At 57.3% G+C, this 27,366-nt stretch overlaps 1 protein-coding gene across 1 annotated transcript; it reads right to left on the bottom strand.

Annotated features, from left to right (window-relative positions):
• RAB26 (RAB26, member RAS oncogene family) lies at nucleotides 1-26,606 on the bottom strand. Its single transcript, XM_058849802.1, has 9 exons — nucleotides 26,369-26,606; nucleotides 23,645-23,755; nucleotides 6,229-6,270; nucleotides 5,524-5,590; nucleotides 5,215-5,267; nucleotides 3,195-3,260; nucleotides 2,985-3,041; nucleotides 2,649-2,725; nucleotides 1-2,188 (listed from the first exon to the last, which is right to left on the bottom strand). The coding sequence occupies exons 1-9, from the start codon at nucleotides 26,591-26,593 to the stop codon at nucleotides 2,086-2,088; spliced, it is 801 nt and encodes a 266-aa protein (XP_058705785.1). The 5' UTR covers nucleotides 26,594-26,606; the 3' UTR covers nucleotides 1-2,085.
• Nucleotides 26,607-27,366: the final 760 nt, after the last annotated feature.

Genomic DNA, 27,366 nt, shown 5'->3' with positions numbered 1-27,366 from the left:
TAAAAAATTTTATTAACAGGAACGAACCAAAAGCTGTAAACAAGAGCCAGCAGAAATGAGATGTAGCAGGTGAGGCCGAGTCCTCGCATGTGGCTGGGTGTGCTGAGCAATTAACTCAAATAATTAACGCTGAGCAATTCCGCGTGGTGGCAGCAGAGCCCCATGGAAAAATCAAATCCCAAATGGCCGTGAGGAGGAGCTTTGGGGCCAGGCCAGTGTGAGGCACTGGGAAACCAGTCCCACACTGGGAACTGGTGACTGGGAGAGAGGGGCTGAGCCTGCTCCAGGTTTAGGTGTAAACTACAAACATGGCTGTGAGGCCTCTGCTGTAGCAGAGTGTTCCCCACAGGAGGTTGGAAATGCTCCAGAGGGAAACATTTACATCTTCCTCATTTAAAGGAGTTTTTATTGGTTTTAGTCCCACACTGTCAGCTTTGTGACCCAGACAGGTGCCACTCTGAGGGAGAGGGAAGGCAGCAACCTGACATTAGGAATCCTAATCCATTAGCAATCCTAAATTTTGCCTTTAGGGAGACTCCTTGTCACTGCAGGGTAGGGCTGCTACTGCTCCAAGGACAGGATAAGAAAACAGTCTTGGAGCTGCCTGGCTGTTCCATGTTCCTGTTTCTGCCCCACACAAAACCAAATTACAGGGATGAGGGGGCCCTGACATCCCCCCCATCACAGAGCTTCACCTGGCTGCTCCTGCAGGACTGGCAGCAGGGTTTGCCAGGAATGTTCCTGCAGGAATGGGTTTTCCGCAAGTGATTTTAAAATTTAAATCAAGACAATTTTAAGACTTGTCTCTCCCCTAAAAATACTATTTTGGGAAAAAGAACAGGTTCATTTTAAGATCGTTTTTCACCCCGTGAAGCTGTAGCTGCTCGTGTAGCTGTAGCTCCCTGAGGAGTGAAGCTGGGAGCATGTGGGAGCTGCACAGGCTCCTTGTGCCCATCAGGAAAGTGGTGCTGGAGCCAAAATCCCAGGCAAAATGAGGGGCAGGGGGATCTGAGTCAGCAGCTGGGGCTGGTGCTGGCTGGAGGGCAAAGGATGGGTTCTTGTGTTTCATTTGGAGAAGCCACCGAGGCTCGGCGCAGCGGGCACCTGCTGATGTGTGCGTGGAGTTTTCAAAGGGAAAAATTGCCAAAGGCCAAACACTTCATCCAGATTCAAATTTGTACTGAGAAGTGCAGCTTGACAAAAAAACAGCCAAAAGCCTGACACAGACCAAAGGGGTGAGGAGGCCCTTGAAGAGAGCTGGCAGGAGTCTGCAGCCTGTAAAATCACTGCCTGCAGCTTCCCCCCAGCTCTCTGCGGTGAAAAGAAAGAGCTGCCCAAGAGAACTTTGAAGATATCAAAGCGTTGTTGCAGTCTGAAAACACCATCACACTTACAGGAAGGTATTTAGAATAAGCTGCAATACATTAGGTTTCTTCTCAAAGTACTAGAAAGGGCAGAAGGAGGAGAAGCAGAGCCTTTCCCAAAGGGATGAACATTCAGAAATCTCTGTACACAGCCAGGTGGGCAGGAGCTCACTCAGACAGACAAGCTCTGCCTTTGCAGGCAACAGGAGAATCCCTCACTGGAAGCGTGTCCCACCTCACAGGGATGGACAGACAGGAGAAAGCAGCTACAAAAATGTGTGTCTTTAAACACACCCTTCCTGCATGCCCCAGGCCAGGGCTCTCAGCTGAGTTCCAGCTACACAGGGAAGGAAAAGGGAATTCAGGACTTCCTCCTACCCAGAAAAAAAATCAGGACTTTTTTACTCCTAGGTGGGGAGAAGGTGTTGGTTCCCCTGTGTCACACCCTGGCTCTCACAAGGGTTACAGCAGCCTCACAGAGCAGGCACAGAAGGAGACGCCAGCCCCTTCCCAAACATCCACCTCCCACCTGCGAGCTGTGCAGGAACCCTGCAAGGGGAGCTGGAGCCGATGGATGTGACTGGGCTGCAGAATCCGAGAGCTTTTCCTGCTGCTCCTGTGCTCTGGTCTCAGCTGGCCTTCGGGGCAGACACAGACACGACAGACAGACAGACAGACATGCACACACTGCCCACGGGCCGAGTCTCTGTACAAACACACGTTAGGACCTGCAGCAGCCCGAGCCTCGCACTTCCTTCTTCACGTAGTCGTGGAGCTTGAATTTGGGCTCGTTGGGCAGCTTCATGGACCTGTGCTTCAGCTCCCTGGGAAAGGGGAAGGATGTTATTCTTGTGCTGCTGCTTCTGGCAGGGAGAGGATTTGGTCTGGAAGGTGCCAGGCAGGGAGTCTGGACAAGGGCATGGAGTGGCAGGACAGGGGGATGGCTTTCCACTGCAGGGATAAATGGGATGTTTGGAAGGAATTCTTCACTGTGAGGATAGTGAGGCACTGGCACAGGATGCCCAGAGAAGCTGTGGCTGCCCCTGAATCCCTGGAAGTGTCCAAAGCCAGACTGAACAGGACTTGGAGCAACCTGGGATGGGTGGAAGGTGTCCCTGCTCATAGCAGGGGATGGAACCAGATGGGTTTTAAGGTCCCTTCTAACTCATCCCATCCCAGGATTCTGTGATTCCCAGCTGCCTCGTCCAGCTCAGTTGATCTCAGCATGGCCTGGACACTGCTAAAGCTCCTCATGACGACAAGGCCACTGCTCTGGTCACTTACTTGGCGATGGCTGTGAACGCTAATTCCACGTTGAGGCCGCTCTTGGCGCTGGTCTCCATGAAGGGCACTCCGTACTCCTGTGGGATGAGACACAGCCGTGTCAGGAGTGGCACCAAGGGTGGTCCCAGGGCTCAGGGAGTAATATTTGAGGACAAAGAAACAAGAGGTGTTAGTAGAAACTTGAAGAAGAACAGATGAGGAGAAAGGGGAGAGCATGACAAGGGGAAAAAAAGGCAAGGAAAAAACCTGTTCCCAGGTGTATTTTGTGTCAGGCTGGTCTCCAGGTGACCATTTCCTGTGCACACCCTCAGGGACATCCTCAGGTACCTCACCTACCTTGGCAAGTTTCTCTCCATCTTCCCTTTTCACCACTCTGTCCTGGGCTGAATCCACCTGCGTCAGGAATGGCAAAGAGCAATTTGTGGGGATTTGGAAGGTCACCAGCGTGTACCTCCCTGTCCCCTCGTGCCCTGCCAGGCTCCCCTGCCTGTGGCTGCAGCGTGGGAGGAAGAGGAGGCTCTGGCAAAGCCCTGGGGCCAGGCTCACCTTGTTTCCCAGTAACATGAGGACCACATCCTGCTGTGCGTATTCATGGATCTCTGTCAGCCAAGCCTGGAGGGACACAGCCAAAGAGAGGGGTTGGCAACAGCTCCAGGAGGAGGAGGGGAATGGGAATCACGGGGAGCTGCCCCAGTCCTGGCACGGACACCCTCGGCAGGCAGTGCTGCCATCCCTGGCAATGCTGGGGGTGTTCCATGGATGATCCCTCTCACCCTGGGGTGTCCCACTTTGGCTGCTACCAGATCCCCATTTCCCAGGGAAACAGCAGCTTTCTGACCCCCCTGCCCACTCCATCTGCCCAGGGGTGCTTGTAGGGCTTTGATACCAGTTTCCCCTCGGTTGGGATGTTCAGACTGAACCTCCTTTCAGAGGACAAGGCCAAGGGCTGGCTCTGGGATGTGCCTGTACCCATGTCCAGCACGTGCTGCCCCGGTGCCGAGCACACTGCTCCCAGCACACACCTGAACCTGCCCCCCTGAGCTGTGGGGTGGCTTCCCTGCCCTCTAATCCAGCCTAATACAATCAAACCTGCTCTAATTCCCTGTAATCCCTGACCCCATGGTGTGAGCAGCCACTTGCTGTCTCCAGTGCTGTTGCTGGGCTCATGGCGATTCCTGGTGATCTCTGGTGATCCCTGCTCCAAACCCTGCCGGAGCCCAAGACGTGGCTGCAGCCCCAGGACCACACTGCACCCAGGCTGGGCTCAGGGTGCTCAGTTCCATTGGGGGGTGGAGTCACTCCTGACTCCCTTTGGATGCCTTCTGACTCCCCTCTGGCTCCATCCCTCTTTCCAAAACCTGGTAATTCCCCTGGGTGCTCATTCCTTCCCCCTGGGGCTGTGTCCTGCAGGGACATCCCTGCTGTGTCCCCAGGATTGCTGATGCTGCAGACAGGGCAGTGTTAGCCAGCAATGTAAAACCTCCAAAGGATTTTCTTTCACAGGGTCACCAGCCCCGAGCAGACCCAGAGCCTGGTTAACACCCAGCACTCACCCTCCTTGAGCCATCCAGCTCCTGAGGCTGGAAACTGCCAGTTCCAGCTGGGGGGAAGCATTCCCAGTGCTGGTGACACGTGAGCAGGGTGGCAGGACCTGCCCTGTCCCTGCCATGGGACTGCAGGCACAGGGAGGGGTGGCAGGTGTGGTGCCGCCGAGGGAAGGATGCTCTGGAGCAGGGAGAGCTCCAGGCCCCCAGGGGATCGGGGGCTGTGGCACCCCAGGAGCTGATGTGACACATCACAGCCCCAGGGTGTTGATGCCACCATGGCACGGAGTGTTTGTACAGGCACAGCTGCTCCCTGTGGATGCACACGGTGTTCTCATGCAATTACATCCAGTCCAGTCAGGGATAATTGCTCCCTGGCTCAGGACATGCTCTGGCAGCGCTGGCACAGGTGGCCACATGGGGCTGGTGTGGTGAAGGGAGGGAACACTGAGTGCCCAGGTGTCCCTGACCCCCCCCCTGTGATGTGGGCAGCATCTGCCGGGTTGGAGAGCCCCAGCAGCGCTGCCCTGAAGGACCTGGGGGAGGGAGCAAACCGGGGCAGCAGCAGGCAGCCCCCAAAGCTGGCAGGAAGGGCTGGCAGGCTGGGGACGTGCTGCACCATGGGACCCTCTCCCTGCCAGGTCTGGACAAAGCTGGGGGACAGTGAGGTGCCCAACCCCGACCCACTGTGACCTGAAGGAGCAGAGGGGGATGAGGGAGCAGCTCGCTGGGGAAAGCTCCAGTGCTCAGCTACCGCAGCAAGTTCTGTGCCAGTGCTGTTAATTACACAGCGTTAATTGGTCGGAACAGTGAATCCATCACCCTTTATTTGCTGTGAAAGGCAAAACCTTCTGGGCCTGTCCCCTGCCTGTCCTTGCAGGTGCTCAGCAGTAACCACAGCCCTTCTGCAAGTGACCACAGCTCCCACCTGCAGCACACACCTCCTGTACCAACCACAACCACAACCACAACCCCGCCGGGCACACGAGGGACAGCAGGAGGGTCCGGGGGTGCTGCTGTACCTGGATGTTGTCAAAGGATGCTTTGTTGGTGACATCATAGAGCAGGAGCAGGGCTGTGGAGAGAGGGACAGGCCGTTAGTGCCCACAGCTCAGAGCACACTCTGCAGGTCACGGGTGGGGATGGGAGGTCCCTGTGAGATACAGAACACACTAAAATCCAGCACAGCAACACTTCCCACTGCTGGTGTTTGCAGAGCCTCCTCCATCCACAGCAGCTGCTTCCCATGGAAAACCACTCCAGTGATTCCTGGCTCAGCTGGCCTGGAGTGGCAGCTCAGGGCCCCCGAGAGCAGAGCTGGCCGTGCTTACCGTGGGCATCGCGGTAGTAGGCGTGGGTGACGCTGCGGAAGCGCTCCTGCCCGGCCGTGTCCCAGATCTGGAATGCAGACAGGAGCAGAGGGATCAGACCTGACCCACCCAAACCAGCCCGAACAGCCTGGTACAACTCCAGGAAGCCTCTCCAGCTTTTGCTCCCAGGGACATCAGTAGGAAAAATGACCAGAGGAATAAATACGGAAGCAGCCTCTTCCCGCTCCTCGGCGTGGGGACACGATGTGGGCAAGGGCTCCCAACACGACCATTAATCAGAAAATCCATGGAGCAGATGGATGCATGGGGACCCACTAATGTGATTTATCAGTCCTTAATGCAGCAGGAGGTCTGCAGAGTGCACTCTGCTGCCTGGGGGATCCGTGTTACTGAGCTCCAGGCCAAGGGCTCGGAGAAACTGTCAGATCTGAGGGGGCTGGAGCAGCTCTGGCTGCAGGGACACATGGGCTGAGATGGGATCACTGTGGCCAGAACAGCCCCCAGCCCTGAGCAGGCTCCTGCCAAGGGGACAGAGCAGCCAGAAGGGTCCATAAGGCTGTCCCAGGGCAGGAGACACAACCACAAAGGATGGAGGTGGGGCCCCATTTTGGGGGTACTCCTCTGCTTTGTCCTCTGAAGGAGCTTTGTCCATCTCTGAACACCCTGGGCAGCAAGGGAGATGCTCCCAGGGACATGGGGACATACCTGCAGCTTCACCTTCACCCCATCCACCGTCAGCACCTTGTTCTGGAAGAGAATGGAAAGGGTGGTGAGGGGTGAGCGCAGCTGCAGAGCACCAAGGGAGGCACAGCCAGTCCCCATCCCAGTGTTTCCCCCAAACCCTCGGGCTGATCCCCTCTCCTGCTTCTTAAACTCCCATCCACTGGTCCCAGCACCTGCAGAGCCATTCTCACCGTGGCCCTGCCAGAGGATCTCTCCCTGTATCAGCACAAGATGCAGAGGATTTGGGTACCTAAATCCTGGCAACACCCAGCTCAGGCTGGAAACCTCCGGCCATTAATTAATGAGCACCAGCATCCCACTTTAATGGCCTTCAAAAGACGGAATCAGCCACTCCACATCCAGCCAGCAAATTAAAAATAACTCCTGCTCCTGCCTCCTGGACCTGTTTTTCCCCTGGTTTCTCTCTCAGGATGTTTTCTCATCCTGTTTTGCTTGGTTTTAGGAAAGGTGGAACCAAGGAGGAGAGGGGGAAGTGTCCCTCCACACTGTTTTCCCCAAAGCCAACGGGGTATTTTGTGTGGAAGGATGCCCTGGCAGAGCTGGGAGCTGTGTGGGAGCCCCCCAGTGCCCTTCAGGGTGGCTGTGCCAGACAGGGAGAGCAGGAGATGGATCCCGTGTCCCAGAGCAACCACCACCCCAGCAATCTGCACCAGCCTCTCCAAACATTAAAGGAATGCAAGCCTACAGAGCAGTGGTCCCAGGAGAAGAAGCAGAGAAGAGATTAATTTGCTCACCAGATCCACAGAAATTAGCACAGTAATCAGTGGGACGTGCTGGAAACACGGCCAGGGAACAGCACACCAGTGGGATGAGGCAGCTGGTGGCTGCTCTGGTGATAATTTAAATCCCATTTCCTCCCATTTGCTCTGGAGCTGGTTTGGGATGCTCCCATCTCCCACGTCACTTGGGATGGCCAAGGCTGCCGTGACCCCAGCTGGGCTCTGCTGGCTCAGCCCTGGCTCATCCACCCCCGGCACTGGACACGCCACCAGCCACTCCAGTGCCACCAGACCCCCCCAGGGATCATGCCAAGATCCCTCCCTGCACATCCCACATTCTCAACACCACCACCCCTTCAGGTGCTGGCGAGGCTCTCCACTGATAGTTCTAACGAGGGCAGAGGGAGCACCTCATCTCCTGCACATCTACACAAGGATCCAGCGAGGAGGAGAGGGCAGGAGAGAGCCGGAGCGCTGAATCCTCCGTCTGCTCAGGCAGGCGCAGGGAGACGGCCGAGGTTTATAAATACCTTCAAAGGCAGCGACTGAGACGGGGGAGAGAAGTGATTCACAGCCCGGGAGCTGTAAAAATAGGCAGCCAGGGACTGGGGTGGGGGAGCTGGGAAGTACTTGGGGAAAAGCCGGGGCTCGGGGAGCTGGCCAGTGCTCCCTGCATGTGGAGCTGAGAATGTGACACCAGGGCTCCTGAAGGCTTGAAGAGCCTAAAACTCAAGGTTCCCACTGCCACAAAGTGCTCCCTGGACCTTTGTGCCTCTGCCCAGGGCTCCCAGGTGAGCAGGGACAGAGCCATGCCCAGGGCAGAGCCCCAGCCATGGCAAACGGTGCTGAGCTGCACCTCCACCTCATCCCAGAGGATGGGAACAGCCCTGTCCTGACCTGTGCCACTGCAGGAGAGCCACTCTGAGCTCATCTTGCTGTCCAAAACCCTGGCTCCTACGTGCAGGTGCCAGCAGCTCATCCTGCAGGGACATCCCACAGGAACATCCCACTGGGACATCCCACAGGAACATCCCACAGGGACATCCCACAGGGACATCCCACAGGGACATCCCACAGGGACATCCCACAGGGACATCCTGCAGGGACATCCCACAGGAACATCCCACAGGGACATCCTGCAGGGACATCCCACAGGAACATCCCACAGGAACATCCCACAGGGGCATCCCACAGGGGCATCCCACAGGGACATCCCACAGGGGCATCCCACAGGGGCATCCCACAGGAGCATCCCACAGGAACATCCCACAGGGACATCCCACAGGGACATCCCACAGGAGCATCCCACAGGAACATCCCACAGGAACATCCCACAGGGACATCCCACAGGGGCATCCCACAGGAACATCCTGCAGGGACATCCCACAGGAACATCCCACAGGGACATCCCACAGGGGCATCCCACAGGAACATCCTGCAGGGACATCCCACAGGAACATCCCACAGGGACATCCCACAGGGGCATCCCACAGGGACATCCCACAGGGGCATCCCACAGGGACATCCTGCAGGAACATCCCACAGGGACATCCCACAGGGACATCCCACAGGGACATCCCACAGGGACATCCCACAGGGGCATCCCGCAGGCTCTGCACTGGGACATCCCACAGGGACATCCTGCAGGGACATCCCACAGGCTCTGCACTGGGACAATGCCATTCCAAACCCCATTCCCAGGTGCTGGCAGCCAGCTGCCAATACCACCTGCCAGGGATCATGCCAGGGACCGCAGAGGAAGGCAAAGGTGCTGTGTTTCACTATCAGCCCCAGCTCTTGGCACGAGGGGATGAGGCCACGTGTGTGATGGATGGAGACAGGGGACAAGGACACAGTGAGAGTCACACTAAAACCAGCTCCAGACAGGTGCCCTTCCCCATGGCCACACGAGCAGCTCCAGCTCAGAGCAGGGTGTTTGGCTGTGCCCAGGGACGTGGCCACGTCCCCAGTGTGGCCTCCAAGGCTGACAGAACACAGTGGGTGGGAGGGAGGGAGGGAGGGATAACATGACCCCAGCTCTGAGCATGGATCATCCAGGCCAAAGCCACCTTGAGGCATCTGGTGAGCAGCCAAAAAAGCTGAAGCTCAAAGGTGCCCCACATGCGCTGACCTCCACTTCAGCAGTTAATTAACACGGAGCCGGCAGCAACAGGAGTCACACTAATTACGACTGACCTATATTTTAGGGTGGTAAATGCTTAGACCTAATTAAAGTCTGCACAGGGATCCAGGTGCTGCTGGACCAGCCTGGAGAAAAGATTGATTTTCTGAGGATTGGGAGTGGAACAGAGCAGGGTTCCAGGGTGAGAAGCTGTAGAAGTGCTCCTGCAGGCAGGAGACACAGCCAGAGCAAACCAGAGCATCACTCCAGCCACCATCCCTGCCTGCAGCCCAAAGAAGTTTGCCCAGATCAGCTGTGGCTGCTCCATCCCTGGAAGTGTCCAAGGCCAGGCTGGACGGGGCTTTGAGTAACGGGGTTTAGTGGGAGATGTCCCTGCCCAGGGCAGGGGTGGATTAAGGTCCCTTCCAACCCAAACCATTCCAGGATTGTACAATCCCTGCCTGCCCCCAGGGTGGCTGCAGAACAGGGGTGAAGAAGCCAAGGAGAAGGTGGGAGGAGCAGGGTGGGAAAGGGCAGGGGGATGCTGCCAGCAGCACACCCCAGCGGGGTTCAGATGAACCAGATGCCCAAGTCTTGCTGATACCATGGCTAAGTGACTTTCCAGCCTCCAATTTTTAATTTTATTTTTTAAGGAGCTGCCTCAATTCCCTCCTGTCAGCCCTTCCAAGGCACAGCTGGGGGCTGAGCTCCTAATAAGCATCCAAAGACAAAAGACGCCGTGTGTCAATGCACTGAGATGTGAAATGTGCTGCCAGCCCTGCCAGGGAGGGGAGGGGCTGTGCTGCTCAGGGCTCCTTCCTCATCTCACCCCTTTGTTAGAACAGAGGCTCCCAGCAGCCTCCTGCCACAATTCGGGCACGAAAACCATCCCTGCACCTCAGCTCTGCTGTCGCCCTTCCCAATTTCAGTTTTTGTGTCCTTTTTCCTGGGGCGGCGCAAACGTTCTTGAACTCTCATCTAGCAGGGAATGCCCGCAGTGCCTGGGGTGGACAAACACGATGCTCCCAAGTTAAACAATCTTCAGGACATCAGATAAAGCTGGAACCTTGCAGATGCAGGAGAAGTTAAATTACCAAGTGCAGATGGTCCTCAATTAAGAGCAGCATTATCACACAGCGAGGCACAATCCCAGCATCGGCAGCAGAAGGGAGGGAGGGGAAGGCGATGGAGCGAAACCTCCGGGCACAGCCGATGCTCCCTGCTCTGCCCTCACAGCAGATGAGGATGGACAAACACCACAGCCCAGCTCACAGGGTCCCACAGTGCCCGTGAATCCCACCAGGAGCAACTGGAACACCCCCAGGTGCCTGAGCCTGAACCCTGAAGCTGCAGCACAACCCAGGATCAGCATCATCGACAACACGGCCTCTCCCAGCTCTTACACGCATGAACTCATTAATTAAAGCCTTTAAAGTTAAATTGGATACATGGATCGATTTGCTTGGCAATTAACAGCACAAATGGGGAGCTGCTCGCTGGCACCATTCAGGCTCCAGGCACGGGACCCCCAGCCTGGCTCCCTGGAGCCTGTGGCTGCTGCTGGCTCCAGTGGTGCTGCCCAGGAGTGCCCACCCAAGCACCCCCTGCAAAGGGGGGCTCCACTTTGCCCATGGATAAGAAGCCCCTCAAATATCACTATTGGGCCTTGGAGGCATCTCCTGCAGCTGAGGGGGGGAAAATTCCTGTGAAAATGGGGATAAATGGCATTAGTGACTATAGATCAAAGCAGGCGCAGGCGCTGGGGCAGCACAGAGTTAATTAGTGCTGGTAATGAGCTGTGGGACTGACAGCTCAGCCACCCAGAAATGTCATTAGGTTGTGGTGTCACCGGGCCAGGCCACCCGGGAGCGAGGGATAGATTGGGTTATCGTTCATTTCAGGAAGCCAGGAGACAGCCAGCAGTGAGGACTGGCTGAAGGGATGCTGGAGCACCCCAGCCCCGTGCCAAGGCCTGACCACGAGCCAAATTCCCACCTGGCAAAGCCCAGGGAGCCCCTGAGAGCACAAACACTCCTGTGCCAGGAGGAAATGGGATGAGTTGTGATATAGCAGACACACAAATAACCACCACCTCCAACGGCGGCTGCAAAAATAGACCGAGGATCGATATGGAAATCTGCCCAAAACAGCAGGACACTGCATTAAATTTGCTCGTTAAAACCTTGAGGTTTTCCCAGACATGCGCAGCCAGGGAGCTGCTCCTGGTGGCTCAGCATCTCTCCAGGCACAGCACGTGGCTCAGGGACATCCCAGCCCGATGCCACGGCCAGGATCCAGGGGCTTCGTCCCCTCAGTGCTCCAAAACCTGGTCCCTCTAAACCCGAGCAGTGCCCGATCCAGCCCAGCACAGCCACCAGCAGCTCCATGCAGAACACAGCCAGCCCACTGCTCCACGCTGGGAAAACCCTTCCAGGAGCACATTCCCTGCAGGAGAGGGGAGGGCACAGCCTGGTGCCGTGCTGGAACCTGCAGAAAGCCTCTGGGGATGGGGAGAGCAGGGCAGGCTGTGTGGCTGGACATGGTCCTGCTCCAGCCGTGCCATGTGGGGCTGGAGGATGTCCCAGCACTGGGAATCGCATTCAGTGATCCTCTTCCTCCTCCTCAGCTGTGCCACCACCACAAACACTCATGAGCAGCCCGAGGGGGACATCCAGGTGGCCAAAACACCCCAGCACGGCTCCCTCTGCCTCTCCCATAACTCTTCCCTTCAGAGAAAAATCCCAAGCATCCATCTCCCGGGGCAGGTGATGAATTCCTCAGCAGCTCTGTGCATTTGCACTGTGCAGCTAAAAATAGAAACTTCTGCCTTGGGATGTTTTCCTCCCCAGGCCTTGCACACTCCTGCCTGCAGCCGCTCCAGCGCCGGTGCCAAGATCCTTTCAGAGCCCACAATGTGCTCTGGCTGCTCAGCTCCTGCTCAGTTCCTCGGCAGATCCTGGGAAATGCAGATTAACACCACGGCCCCTCGCAGCACACAGCCCCTTGCAGGGGTCACCCCACCCTGTCCCCTCTGCCACAAGCCCAGCCCTACATAAATTCCCCCCAGCCCTGGAGTCCAGCTGGGCACAGCCCCTTCCCCACAGCACCCAGCAAGGGATGTCAGCAGCACCAGCCTCCATCCAGAGCCGTGTTCACGACATTAAATCCCAATTAACATCTCCCTGGCTGCCAGCCCTGCCGAGATAAGAGTCCAGGCTCTTGTTTGAGCACACACACACTGAAGAATTAGTGACTTATCATCTTCTAGTCACATCAGCCTGCAAATAAAAGGGTTTCCTGGCAAGAAGAGAATCCTGTCTCAGGGACAGATTAGAGGTAAGAGGATCTGTTTAGGATAATACATTTTAAACTCAGCCCTGCTCTGCTTCTCGGCATCACCCACAGCATTCACAGTCCCGGGTGGAGGTCGTGTTCCCTCCCAGCCTGGCTGCTCCATGAAACCAGCAAAGTCCTGGGATGATCCATGGGAAGGTTCCTTGAGGGAGGCACAGGCAGACCTGACTTGATGCTCTCAAGCCCAACGGGGCTGCTCGAGCCCATCCCAGCGGGAGGGAGATGAGGCTTTGAGATGTTCTGAGCCCCAGTCCCACAGGCAGCCAGACAAACCCACCCTCAAAATTCCACAGGGTAGGATCTGCTACAACCACCCTGGAGCACCCAGAGGCACCAGGAGGCAGCAGCCAGCAGGAAGGCTGCAGCCCATCCCTGCAGCTCCAACACATGGGACAGGATCCTCCCCACCCAGGGATGTTCTGTACATCCCCTCCCCACCCTGGCCTCTATTACTCACCCTTTCCATCTCTTTTTTCCCCCACTTTATTAAAAAAGGGGATATTTTTAAAAATATCTCTGCTTACTTCTAAACAAGGAAGCCTTGGAAACAAAGGGGGCAGAGATGGCTCAGGGAGATCTGTGCCCATGCTGGGAATAAGTAACACTCAACATATTTATCTTCATTTTCCTCATCAAGGCCACGCCACGCTGCAAAGCTGAACAGGGATCTCCACGGAGCATTTATTGCTCTATCATTTCTCATCTGCAGCAAGCACGGCCCCGTCAGTGCCACAGAGATGAAAAATGGCTCATCAGGTCCAGTTAGACAGGAAATCGTTTATCTGGGGAGAAATAAAGCCTAGCAGCACTTTTCTGACCTTAAAGGTCTTTTCCAACCTAAAAGATTCTAGGATTTGCCTCAGTGACTGCAGCAGCCTGGGCTGAAAACTTGCCTGAAGAGTCTGAGAAGACTTTATAATCCAATTAAAAAAAAAATCAGGGCTGAACATCCAAGAAACATTCTGTCAGCACCCAGCAGTAACACAGCAGCGTCTGCAGACAGCACTGCAAACAGCATTATTAAAGAGCACTTCTCATCCCTAAAGAAAATGAAATCCCCAAAGACCTGACAAAGGAATCTGTAGCTTTTTATCCCAAACACTCCCATCCTTCACCCACAGTCAAGGCAGACAGCTCCCAAAAACTGCTGTGCAGCAAACCTGAGCTCAGATTCTTTGAAGGATTCAAGGAAAAGAGAGTGACTGAACAGCTCTAATGAGATTTTCTGATGTGTGTACGAGTCCAGTCAGCCTCCAGGACTGGCACCATCAGGTCCCAGTGCTCCCTGGTAGCAGAGCCCAGCTCTGCATGGGGCACTGGCAACAGGGACAGCCAGGGATGAAACCTCTGCAGGGCAGGACCCTGCTCAGCCCTGTGGCCGCTCCCCAAAGTGCAGCAGAGCTTTCTGAGGTTTCACCTTCTCCTCACCAACCACAATGGTTCCACTTTGCCCGGGTGGAAATGCCACCCTTGGGCCATCTGCCCCTTCCTTGGGCAGGAACAATCCTGAAATCCCCCTGGGCAGAGCTGGGGACGCAGGGGCTGAGTGGGCAGAGCCCCCATCCCTCCCCTGGCAGTGCTGGGGTGGCCACGGGGATGCACCCACAGGTGGCCCAGGAGCCTCCTGGGCTCAGGGCTCCGCCAGCGCAGGCACCGTGCGCTCAAAGCTTTGATCTTTGCAAAGCTTCTCCTTCTCCCTGGCAGCAGTCCCAGCTCTCCCATTTTCTGCTCTGCTGGAGCAGGCTCTTCCCCAGGTTTGGGCAGCACTGAAAGCCCCGGGAGATGCAGAGGTGCTGAGGAATTGCGGCACGCTCAGCGCATCACCGGCGCTTCCACGCCAAAACAAGCCCAGGCAGTGAAACCTGCCTGACCAATCCAACTCCACCATTTGCTCTCCCCGTGTGGGGCTCTGGAGCAGAGCTGCAAGCCAGGAATGTGCTGGGAAATCGCCCCAGAGAGGCAAAACACCCCAAATCCTTCCCTGTGCCTGCTGGTTGTCTGGGCAGCAGTGCAGACCGCACTCCTGGGAAGCTGTGCCAAGACATTGCCAACCCTTTCACAAACAAAACCCACGCACCACCTCCTTGATTATCTTTTGCTGCATGTTTAGGAAGCCCAACCTCAGCCAAGAAGTCCAGCTGGGGCAGCCAGGTCCTCAGAGAGGATTTCCACCTCTGCACTGGGCTGTGGGGCTGATTCCCAGATCCCTCCCAGAGCTGCTCTGCTCCCGCCGCTCTCCCCCTGCACACCCGGCTGTCAGGAACAACCTGACCTCACGTGTGGATTATTCAGGAGGGAAAAACACATCACATCTGCCAGGCATTAACGCTTGCTTGGGAACAAAGTTATTTTCGGCACTGTTGAGCACTTGTGCCATTAATTCATGCACATTGGAGAAGTGCAGCTCGTGAATGGGTGGAAGGAAGTTGGGGATGAGCCACAGAGGAGCTCGCTGAGCCCCAGCCTTGCCAGAGGCCACCTGCACGTGTCACCCCCATGCAAAGGGGCCTGGGGAGCAGCCCCACAGGGCAGGACCCCCTCTCCAAGCTCAGCTCCTCGGCACTGCCTGAGCAGTGCTCTGGGCAGGGGAGACAGTGCTCAACACCTGGGAAAAAAGATGAATAATAAAGCCCAGCCACCTGGGAGCTGCAGGAAAGGCTCCCTGGGCTCCCCAGAAGGGCTCTGGACTGACCCTGCCCTGGATGCTCATCCAGGGACCGTTCCCCTCCCATGGAGGTCCCTGGCCAGGGTCTCCAGTTGGACCCTGCAGCAGTGAGGCTGGGCTGAATTATTCATCCCCACATGCAGCTGTGTTTTATTTAATCAGCAGCTCCAAGGAAGCAGCGAGGCACGGAGGCACCAGTGGGACCTGCTGCTGGTGAGTGGCACAAGAAGCCAATCCAGCAATTTCTACCAAATTCAGCATCCAACACAGGGCAAGGTCCCCACCGGTGGGGTCTGCACTCCCCAGACAGGCTGGGGCTGCCCAGGTGCCTTCAGCAGCCTCCTGCACTCGGCTTTGGGGGTAAGAAGATCATTAACAGGGAGTTGTGCAAGGATGGAACCACAGCCAGCTGTCCCTGGGGGATGTGCCAGGCACTGGGGCCGCTCCTGGTGAGGAGGAGCAGCAGCCCTGGCACACATCACACACGGGGCTCTTCCCCAGGAACAGCGTTAATGCCACGGAGCCTTCGCTGGGATCGTTGCCGTGGTGATGCTGCGCAGGAAAAGCTGGAAAAGCCAAAGCTTCCATTTCCCCAGTGTGTCACTGAGCCTGGGAACATCGAGGCTTGGCAGGCATGAGGAAAACGTCCCGAGACGTGGGCAGATGGCACAAGGGCTGGCGAGGTGGGTGCGGTGGCTTCGTGGCATCGGACCCCAGCAGCTGGGCACGGCTCCCACCGCTCCCCTCCTTTCCATAAATTAAATAGAAAAACCCCACACAGCATGGAACAAAACCAGGTGTTCACACCAGGACCAGTCTCATCCTCAGAGACGTGCTAATGGTTTTATGGCCCCTCGAAGATGATCCTTCCTGCCTGCTGATCCCCTGCGGGTAGAACTGACTCAGCCCTGCCACACCAACATCTTCCTCAGGCTCAGAAGCATCACTGAGACCCCCAAAGCACCCACTAAACTCCTCCTCACCCTGGGACAACCACAGCCCAGGGCAGTGGACATCACCCTTTAAAGCTGAAGCACCACGAGCTCCCAGCTCACATTAGTTATGATCAGGGAGAAACACTTTTTCCCAGTGGAGGCATAAAGATGAATTATTTGCTGTTGCTTCCAAGAGATTCACCAATGCCTCAGGGCAATGACTCGGTGCTGAGCCAGGATTAAAAATGCTCTGTGTCCCTGGTAGACAAACAAAGCTGTGTGAGCTCCAGGGCTCTGCTGGGATCCCGAGCCAGGGCAGCTCCAGCAGCCTGGGATGGAGCAGTGCCCGGCTCTGCCCGTGGTGCCAACAACAAACTCTTCTCCTTCCAAAGGCTCTGCAGGCAAAGCCCTCAATCCCCCATTGCCATAGGAACAGTCTGTGCCCCATCACCATCCAAGGACAGGGACACACCACACTGCAGCTCCCTCCACCCCAAACACAGCTCTGACTGCCTGGATGGGGGTGGGTTTCCCCATTTTTTCCCCATTTTTTCCCCATTTTTTCCCATTTTTTCCCCATTTTTCCCCCAAGGACAATGACCTGCTGGTGCTCGCTGTTCCAGGCTTTGGCACGTTCGATTGCTGCCCTGCCTTTGGCCACGGTGATGCTCAGAGCCACCACCACAGGGAGCAGCAGAGCCCCAGGGATGGGACTGAGGCTCAGGTCTCAGGGAAGCTGATCTTTGGTTTTTCAGGGAAGAACAACACACAGCGAGCAGCTGGTGAGCTCAGCCAGAGCCAGCTCCTGCCACTGCAGCACTGCCAACCCCGGGACTGGCACCTCACCCTTCCCACAGAGATCATCAACATCCACCCTGGGAATAACCCAAAGCCTGCTGGGAGCAATAATTAATTAACAACACGAGGCAGCAGCTCAGCAGAGAGGCAGCAAGGGCTCAGTGGACCACAGGAGCTGAGCAAAGCAGAGTCACGGGGCAGGGATGCCCCAAATGCCCATCCTTGGGGCTCTGAGGGGGTTGCAGACACCCCAAAACCCAACTGTCGCCTCTTTCCTGGGTGCCTTCCCTCTGCTTTCAAAGAACAACCCAGTTCTGCACAGCTGAGTTCAATATTTTATCACAAATAAAAGATGAAAGTGAAATTAAGCCAAATGTATTCCATTAAATATTCAAACCATTTAGACTTACTCTGGCCCCATTTAAACGTTTTACTGACCATAAAATGCTCCCTCACAGGTCCTGGCACCGGGAGCGGGTCCAGCCCGGCTGGGATCCATGGCAGTGGATGCTCCAGTGCTCAAATTGGGCTCTCCAGAGCCAATTTCCCACCTGGCAGCAGCCAGAGAGGAGCCAGCACGGCAGAGCCGTGTGCCCACAGCCTTCCCCAGCCCCAGCCCCAGCTCATCCTCCTCCTCAGTGACCCTGCTGAGCTGGAGCAGGGTCTGACCCACACCCTGGCACACCGTGCCTGGCTGGGAACTGCATTTCCCAGCTGAGTTTCCCACGGTTCCCATCCTCTGCAGGGCTTTTGGGCTCCCACACTGCTCTGACCAGGAGGATACAGAGGAAGGTTACGTCCCTTTACCACCTCCCTCCTCCCACCAGCAGCTCCCAGGTTTGTGTTTTCCTTGCCTGTGTCCTGGCACTGCAGGTCCTGAGCAGCCCTGGCCCTCTGCTCTCCCCCTGAGCTAATTAAATCCATTATTCCAACCACCCCACAGCAGGCCAGACCCACAGGGACTCCAGCTATCAACAGGCACCAGCAGAGCTGCAGGAGCCCGGAGCCACTGGTGCCCTTCCAGAAGCATCTCACAAACCCCACATCCCCAGCGCTGTCATGTCAGCTGAAATGGATACAAAATTCCACATCCAATCTATTCTGGGTGGTATTCCTGACACCAAGGAGGTGGAGAAGGCACCTTCCCACCATCCTGCAAAGAGGATTAAGCTGGTTAAGAGTTTTCTTAACCAGGCTCTGGGGCTGGCTGTCTCTCCAGCTGCTCAAGCACTTCTTTGCTTTGAAGCCACTCATCTCCTTTCTGTGCCTTCCCCAAGGCAGGAATGGATCCCTTCTCCGCTGGGATCACCGCCTGCACGCCGGGGTTTGCATTTCCCTGCTGTGCTGCAGAACTGGGGGTTATTATTTTCCAAAAGCAAGAGGCAAAGGAGGAGGAATAAAAGCCCAGGGGCTGCGAGGAGCGGGCGCAGCCGCCACGGGCACCGCTCGCAGCATCTCTTGGCAACTGAGCCCTGCATGCAAATGACAGGCACCGACTGCAAAGCTGTGAGTGTCCCTCTGCAAGGGAGGCAGCAGCCACGGCAAGAAAAGCAGAGCTTGGCTTCCCATGGGAAATGGATATTTATTTATTTATATTTATTTATTGCCCCAAGAGCCCATCCTGGGAGAGGGGAACAGGCACCAGACCTCGGAGTCACGCCAAGGGCTACGATCCCAGCGTGTCCCAGCTGAGCTGTGCTGCCCTCCCCGGGCCAGACTGCCTGGATCTGCCTCCCCTGCTGGATTTGGGCAGAGCTGGCCCCGACAGCACCGGTGACAGCATCGTGTCCGTACCCTGGGAGCATCGCAGGAATCATCAGAGACTCCTGGAATGGTTTGGTTGGAAGGGATCTCAAAGACCATCCAGGTCCAACCTCCTGCCGAGGGCAGGGACACCTTCCACTGGAGCAGGTTGCTCCAAATCCCATCCAGCTTGTCCTTGAACACTTGCAGGGATGGAAATCTGCTCTGGGCAAACTGAGCTCAGCTCTCCATAGAGTGAGAAATGCAAAAATATGAAATCAGCTACTGGCTGCTATTAAAATTCATCCAGCAATGGGAGCTGCAGAACAAACTGATTTTCAGACAAAGAGCTGCTGGAAACACAGAAACACAGAATGGTTTGGGTTGGAAGGGACCTTAAAGGTCACCCAGCTCCAAGGATTTGCCATGGGCATACTCAAGGTGGGAGCACAGGCATCCCCTGCCCGCTCCTGCCCCACCTTCCCCATCCTGGTTGCAGCTCTGCTGCCACTGGCACAGCCCCATGAAGGAGAATTTGGTCCAAGAAACTTGGCAGCACCAAGATGTTTCTCCCAGGAAAAAACCACTTCCCTCCAGAGCCCCTGTCCTGGAGACCAACCTAAACCCACCCCCTGCAGCAAACCCCCACCCTGACCCCACACAGCAAAGGAGAGACTGAACACTCTGCCCAGTGCCTGAGTTCCTTCCCTCCAACATCCAGAGCTAATTTTGCACAGAAAGACGCTGAAATTAATTTATTTCCATTTCTTTCTTCCGGCCTAAGCAGCTCCCCTCCCACTTTTTCCAGATTGATCCATCAGAAAATGAGCCCTGCTAATGCTCTGTGCCAACCACTGAGATAAAAACCAGCCCAGGAGGCTCCAGGTTGCTCCAGCCCTTCAAAGGAGGGTTGGTCCTCCAGGAAAAGGCAGGGAGGGCTGGGATGAGGGCTGGGATGAGGATGGGATGAGGGCAGGGATGAGGGCTGGGATGATGACAGGGGTGAGGACAGGGATGAGGGATGGGATTAGGACAGGGATGAGGACAGGGATGAGGATGGGATGAGGACAGGGATGAGGACAGGGATGAGGGCAGGGATGAAGGCGGGGATGAGGGATGGGATGAGGACAGGGATGAGGACAGGGATGAGGACAAGGATGAGAGCAGAGATGAGGGCAGGGATGAGGGATGGGATGAGGACAGGGATGAGGGCACCTGCTGGGGACCAGAGCATCGCCCCAAGGGCAGGGATGTGGGTGCCCACTGGGAACCTGCAGATGCTCAGGGCATCCACACCCCTCTCCCAGGACATGCACACCCAGGACCAGCCTGGGTGAATCCAACTGCTCCTCTGCACACCCTGCAGGGCTGGAGCAAAGGTTTCCATCCTCCTGCACAGCTCAGCTCGCTGCAGGAGCCGGGGGCAGCCCACGGAAGGTGCACACAAACACAAACACAACAAAAAATAAGCAGAGATACAACAAATCTCCCATGCAGAAAAAGCACAATACACAGCAGCGATTCCAGGCCTGAGCAGCACGGGGCTGAGGGTAATCAGGAGTCCCCAGAGCTCAGGGCCAGCGGTGACAGGTTGTGTTTACAGCACGGAGCCGTCCCAGATTAACCACGGCGCAGCCAAGGCTGGAGCAGAGCACGGAGCCTCCCGAGGGGGCTGTGCTGGGGAGCAGCTGAACCCTCACTGGAGCAAACCTGTGCACATCAAAGCTGAGCCTTCAAAGGAAATATCCCCTTTTTCCCAAAGGAAATATGCCCACGGCCTGCCCTGCCAGCCTGGAGCTGTGCTGAGGCACCAGGGCTGGCTCCCTCCTCCTCCTCCTCTCCATCCTGCCCCAGCACGAAGCTGCTGAGCTCCCCTTGCTGGGGCAGCAGCAGAGGAGACACCACTGCACACCCACACTGAACCAGGAGATGCCACCCTGCTCTGAACTCTGCCAGAAAGTTCCATCCCCCTGATGAACACAGGAGCCATCACCCCTGCTAATGCAAAGAAGCTCATTAGCACTTCCCAGGGAGAAAAGGCTCATCCTTAATTCTTTTCATTTATGGTTCTTCTCCTTTCAGGTCCAATTAGTACAAAAATCTTCCCTTGCCCAGCCCTGCAGAGCTCAGGGCTGGGAGGACCGGGCTGGGCAGCCCCAGGGAGCCTGGTGTCACTGGGGACAGGGACACGGTGGCTTCACGTGGCCCTTTGGCTTCTCTGCTTCCCCTCCCATCACTCAGCTGTCACGACAGGACACAAGTCCTGCTGGCTGCACAGCTTGAATTTCTGTCGAGGCTTCTGCAGCCTTGCCAAAATTACAAGAAGAGGCAGCTCCTTCCGTGGCACTGAGAAAATCGGGATTCACACCCCTGAGCACTGAACCTGCTCTTTTCCAGGAGCCCCTTTCTCCCCAAAACACGAAGGTGTGAAGTCAGGAGAGCACCCACGGGCTGCCCAGAGAGCTGCTCTGCCCTCACCTGGGGGATCTGCGGGGAGAGACCCCCCCAGGCAGAGGCACCTGCCAGACAAGCCCTGGGCACAGCTCAGGGAGGGCACTGGTGAATCGTGGTCTGGCAATGAAACCTTGAAGGTGACACCTGTGACGCAGACGCTGAAGGCAGAGCGGGGTTTGTCCCCCAGCCTGGGGGGAGCAGCTCAGGAGCTCGGGCAGGATTCTGCTCTGCTGGGAGCAGGACCCCCTCACCCAGCACTGCACCCAAACCCTCAGCTCAGGGACACCCTGGCCCTGTCCCAGCTGAACTGGGAAAGCTGGAATTATCCCCAGGAGATAAAGATGCTCCCCCAGCAAACCAAATTTTCCAGGGACAGAACACTGAGGACTCAGCACCTCCAAAGCTCGAAGCCAACAGGTGCCATTTTGATGCCTTTTGTAGAATTACAATCACCTTTATTTCCCCAGCATCAGTGCTTTGTTTTCCAAACACATTCAGATCAACATCCTTCTTTGTTTAAGAGATGATAATAAACAAACACGTCGAGGGAGGTTCTCCCTCACATAAAACAGTAGGAGGGAACAAACCTCAGGGGCCATTAGGAATAGTAATGCCAGATTAATTTTGAATGGATTTCTATTCATTTACATCCGCTCTGGCCTATGTAATCCATTAGCATCCAATGGGTGCATCCAATGTTTTGACATCCCTGAAAATGAGCACTGGATCCTGGAGCCCACCAGCACCAGTGGATGGGGAGAGGGGGAAGCTGGGCTGGTGCCCCCAGCACGGCTCCATCCCAGTGCAGAACATTTACAGGGACCAGATGGCATCAGGAAGAGCAGAGATGGTCCCCAGAACAGTGTCAGGAGCTGGGCAGCTCCATCTCTGTGGGTTCCTGAGCCAGGATGGGCCCCAGGGACCCGGCAGCGCCCAGACAAGGTCGTGTGTGTGCAGGAGCGCAGCTGCCACAGGCGCCGGCCTTGGGGAGCTCCTGGAGCCAGCGAGGCTCTGAGTGCAGCACAAACCCTGCCAAAACCCCACAAGAACCCCCTGTGCTCGCTCAACACCTCTCACACAGCACCGAGAGAACACAGCAAACCCCAGCGACGCTTCCCACCGCAAACAGCCCCGCCTGCTTCAGCCAGCAAAGCTCCCCAAACTGCGGAGAGCAGGGAGCAGGAGCCGTGACACCACAGCCCCGTGATTAAAAAGACACAAATTAAAACCAGCAGAAGCCTCCGGTGTTGCCACCCCAGAGCATCGTCTGCACGGCGAGAGGGACGATTACCAAACAGGATTATCCTGCTGGGAACGGAGAGGCACATCAAAAAACTATTTCCATGTCCCCCTAAAATTATGAATGCCTTACAAGGATGGGAATAATGAGTTTTAGGGCATACACATGATCTCCCCCACTGTATAATCTGCCCATTTCAGAGCCATGTAGCTCTAGCAGCTCTATTAGAGAAGTAAATTAACCCTAATTTGATTGCTTCTCAGTAACAGTCATTTCAGCGCTCTGATCAATAAGTCACAGGGTTTTATGGCTGCCCTCTCTATCAATCACTGCAATCAGTAATAAAATGCTTTTATTTGAAGAACACCTGAAACACTGTGTAATTACCTTTGTATAAAATTACAGACCCCAATTTACCCATTCCACCTGCAGCAGCTCCCAGCCTCGCTCGGCATGGAACATCCCTTCCTTCCTTCCTTTGGGCTTTCTGAGCTGTCCTTCACCCCTTCCCAATGTCACTGCACCACTTATTACTCACACCCCAGCCAAGCAGCAGGTTACAAGAGACACTCATCTCCCAGAAACCCTCCAAGAAAAGTGAAATTCCAAGATCCTGCTGGGAAAAGGCGCTTGGGAAGAGTCAACACTGGTGTGTGGCATCACCAGCAGCTCTTCACAGCACCCAAACGGAGCCAAACGCATCGCAGAGAGAGATGGCACAGCCCCGGGATGTACTCACATGTTCCTGCCTGCCAAAGGATGCTCTGGGCACTCTGGGGATTGCAGGGCATGACGTGATCCCCTTTCTTCCCCACACTCCACCTGTAATTCCCTGTGAGGAGCAGCTTCCCACCGGCCTCACTGGAGCTGCACAGCTCCGAGCGCTGCCCCCGCGGCTCTCCCAGCATCGGGATGCTCCGGCTGCTCCCAAGCACACTGAGACCTCAGAGATCCCTCAGCACAACACATCCCCACATCAGCACCCCAAAGCTGTGCTCAGGAGATTCTTCCAGGGCATTCTGGTTTAGATCAGTTTTGGTTTTGTTGTTTCAAGAAAAAAAAAAGAACAACTCTTAAAAAACACCGAAACTGCCTTAGGGAAATGTTTTCATGGGCAGATGTCAGGCCTCAGTTGTTACAGGAATTATCCCCAGGATCCTGGGCTGAGGCCACTCTCCTCCATCCCTGTGCAAAGCTGTAACCAAGATGCTGCTGCTGTCACACCCCGAGCACCCTGAGGCTGGCCAGGTTTAAGTCCTGGGAGCAACATTTAGTTACTCCTCTGCAAAATCCATCACTCACCTGCCAGAGCCCCGGGAAGGGCCAGGGAGCCCCCCAGGCACTTACCCTGAAGTCGATTCCCACCGTGGAGATGAAGCTGCCGGCGAGGAAGGCGCCGTCCTTGAAGCGCACCAGCAGGCAGGTCTTGCCGACCCCCGAGTCGCCCACCAGCATCACCTGCAGGGAGGGAGGCAGGGAGGGAGGCAGGGAGGGGTGTCAGGCTCCAGGTTTTGGGAATACAGCCCCACTGCAGCCATCACCCCGCTCCATCACAGCGGGAGCTTGAGGGTGAGCACATCCAAGAGCAATGTCCCCCCAGGGGAGGGTGGGGAAGACCCACAAGGGGATTATTCCCCACCCGTGTCACCAGGCTGGAGACACCTTCCCCTGACGGGCACTTTACAGGTCCCTCGTGGGGGCACAAACCCCCTGAAAACCGAGAGTGGCCCCAGCACACCCACAAAACACCCCAGCACCCGTGGGGGGACTTCAGGGGGTCCCCGGCCATGACTGCCAGCTCCAGGGGTGCACCCTGCCCTCGCCTGCCCATGGAGACCCTCCCAGTCCTCCACGGATGCCAAGGGAGCAGCTCCCGGTGCCACCTGCCTCAGTTTCCCCACCCAGCAGCCGCCCTGGGCACAGACAGGGCAGGCAGCTCCGTGCCACAAAGCAACCACGGCAGGGCAGAGGCTGCCCCCAAACGCAGCTCCCCAAAACCTCTGCCCACACCGAGAGCCCCGCTGCCCCCCGGGGCACTGACCCTGCTCCCCTCGGTGGGATGGCACCGAGAAATCCGGGACGAGGCAGCCAGGCTGTGCCAGCTCCTTCCACACCTGCCGGGGCAGGTTCCCTCTCTGCCATCAGCCTTCCACGAGCCATTAACCCGTGACAGGATTTAAATGGTTTTACTGCAGGGACCGTCCTGGGTCACACCGAACCCTCCCAGGAGCTGCCAGAAGTGGCAAATGCCACCCCCCTGTGCAGCTCAGCCCCGGCTGCAGGCACAGCTCGTTTTGGCACTGCCAAGGAGGGCAGGACCTGCCCACGGTGCCCCACATCCCCAGCAGAGCCCTGGCACACTGGAGTCCCACAGGAGCAGCAGACACCGAGCCCTGGCAGCCAGAGCCCACAGGAGTATCAGCATGAAGCCAAGGGAAGGGGGGAAAAAAAAGTCATTTTAGTACAAAATACTGATTTTAATTTTTTTTTCCTGATATTGGTTTGGAATAGGTGACCCTCAACAGCAGCTGCTCCCCACTCAGCACCAGCAAAGCCTCAGCAGGGCATGCAGAGTGCCCAGAGATCCAGCCCTGTGCCACTGCATCAGGCAGAGATCAGGAGCCTCAGGAGAGGGAAAGGGAAGGAGAAAGTTTAATAAACCAGGTTTTTACTGGATAAAAAGCAATTTCTGTCTGCCACCGGTTCAAAATCAGCCAGACCATTAGCAGATGTTTTGCCTACCCGGTGCATTTGGGCTTATCTGAGACCCATTTGGCTCACCCTCGTGCCATGGGGACGATCCCTGGGGACAGCCCCAGCCTGGGCAGGCAGGGGTGAGCTCCAGGAGCCAAGGACCAGTGCAAACACAGAGGTGGCTCCATTTTAGGGAAGCTGTTGAACCATTAATGCAGCTGTATCAGGACCAACCACCTACTGAAGCAACCAAACACATCTCTGGAACGACCCTCTGCAACCCCACATCCCAAACCTCAGCATCTCCAACCCCACATCCCAAACCTCAGCACCTCCAACCCCACATCCCAAACCTCAGCACCTCCTACCCCACATCCCAAACCTCAGCACCTCCAACCCCACATCCCAAACCTCAGCACCTCCAACCCCACATCCCAAACCTCAGCATCTCCAACCCCACATCCCAAACCTCAGCACCTCCAACCCCACATCCCAAACCTCAGCACCTCCTACCCCACATCCCAAACCTCAGCATCTCCTACCCCACATCCCAAACCTCAGCATCTCCTACCCCACATCCCAAACCTCAGCATCTCCAACCCCACATCCCAAACCTCAGCACCTCCTACCCCACATCCCAAACCTCAGCACCACGACTGTCACAGGCACCGAGCTCCCAACACCACACACCAAGGTGGGACTTGCCACAGCAAACCCGAGTTCTCCAGGCTCAATCCCCGGGCTCGGCTACCGAGATCCATGTTAGAAACACAGAGGGGTTTCACCGAGTTGTGGCCTCAGTTGAAATCACTAAATGAGCCCCAAAATCGCTACATGAGCCCTAAAATCATCAAATGAGCTCCAAGCTGCGCTTGTGTCAGGTCGCATGATGAAGTGGGGAGGAAGCAAATCTGTTTGCTCTGTGACTCGCTCGCCAGGATCTGAAGCAGCGAGGAGAAGCCATCTGAGCCCCAAAGGCTGGGGACATCTCAGCAGCAGCCCGAGCACGTTCGATGCCCCTCGAGGGCTGCCATCACCCTGCTCACAGCCCCGGCTTTCTGCAGGTGAACAAGGACCCGGGAGGTTACGGCAACTCCCCGGAGCAGCCTTTGGCCGTCACTTGCACAAGTCCCGCAGCAGCAGCCCTCGCCGAGCGAGACCCCGACCGGGCGGCTGCAGAGAGAGCAGGGATGCAGGCAAGCAGGGATGCAGGCAAGCAGGGATGCAGGGATGCAGGGATTCAGGGATGCAGGGATGCAGGGATGAAGGGATGCAGGGATGCTCGCCCGGTCCTGGCCCCCGGGAACTTCGGGGACGCCACATCCGACCCGGCACCCGCCTGACCCCGCACTCCCGCAGCCCTGCCCAGTCCCGCACCTTGAAGGCGAGGTCGTAGAACTCCCCGCTGCTGCTCAGCGAGGGCCGCCCGGCCGCCGCCGCGCCGCCGTTGCGGGGCAGCTCGGGGGCGGCGGCGGCGGCGGCGGCGGCGGAGCTTCCCCGGGGAGCGGCGGCGGCTCGGCCGGAGCTCTGTGCGGCGGGAGGCAGCGCGGCGGAGGGCGCGGCACCGCCGCCCTTGCTGCGAGCCGCCTTCTTGCGCGACATCCCGGGGCCGGCACCGCGGCCGCGCCGGGCGCTGGGGGCGCGGGAGCCGCCGCCGCCGCCCGCGCCGGCCCCGCCCCGCGCCGCCCCTCAGCCAATGGGAGCGCGCGGAGGGCGGGGAGGGGGCGTGGCCTCAGCGCTGGCTCCGCCCCCCAGCGCCGGCACCGGGAGGAGCGGGAGGGACCGGGCGGCACCGGGGGGCACCGGGGGGCACCGGGGGGAACCGGGGGGAACCGGGGGGAACCGGGGGAGCGGGCACGGCGAGAACCAGGTGCGGGAAGGGTCTGTACCCGCCTGAAAGGGGTACACTCACCGCGGTGCCCGCTCCCCGCGCCGCCTCTGCGCACCCCGGCCGCGAGGCGCGGTACCGCGGGGGCACCGGGAGGCGCCTCCGGTGGGTCTGCAGGAGCGGAGGGAACCTCGCAGGCCGGGGAGCAGCGTGGGGTGCCCCACGGCAACGCCGCACACGGCAGCCCCGCAGCGGGGCGGGGGTGCAGCCCCACAGCCCGGTTTGGGTCCATCCCGCTCGGGGTTGCCGCAGGCACGGGATGCGGGGCAGACACGGGCCCGCCGCCCACGGCAGCATCCCGCGGGGGTGTGAGCGTGGAACCGGCTCCAGGCCACGGGGGGATGGAGCGTGGGCTGCGGGACCGGGAGCACGGGTTCCCCCAGTGTGTCTCAGCAACTGGTTTCAGTGAGCAACACTTGGCTTCTCTCTCTGCTCACCGATGTCACCTGAGGTCTCCCTGCTACAATCAATGTCCTCGGCTGTGTGA

The sequence above is a fragment of the Poecile atricapillus genome, chromosome 14 (assembly GCF_030490865.1).
Source record: "Poecile atricapillus isolate bPoeAtr1 chromosome 14, bPoeAtr1.hap1, whole genome shotgun sequence".
NCBI classification, from domain to species: Eukaryota; Metazoa; Chordata; class Aves; order Passeriformes; family Paridae; genus Poecile; species Poecile atricapillus.
This window is presented reverse-complemented; position numbering and strand designations above follow the sequence as displayed.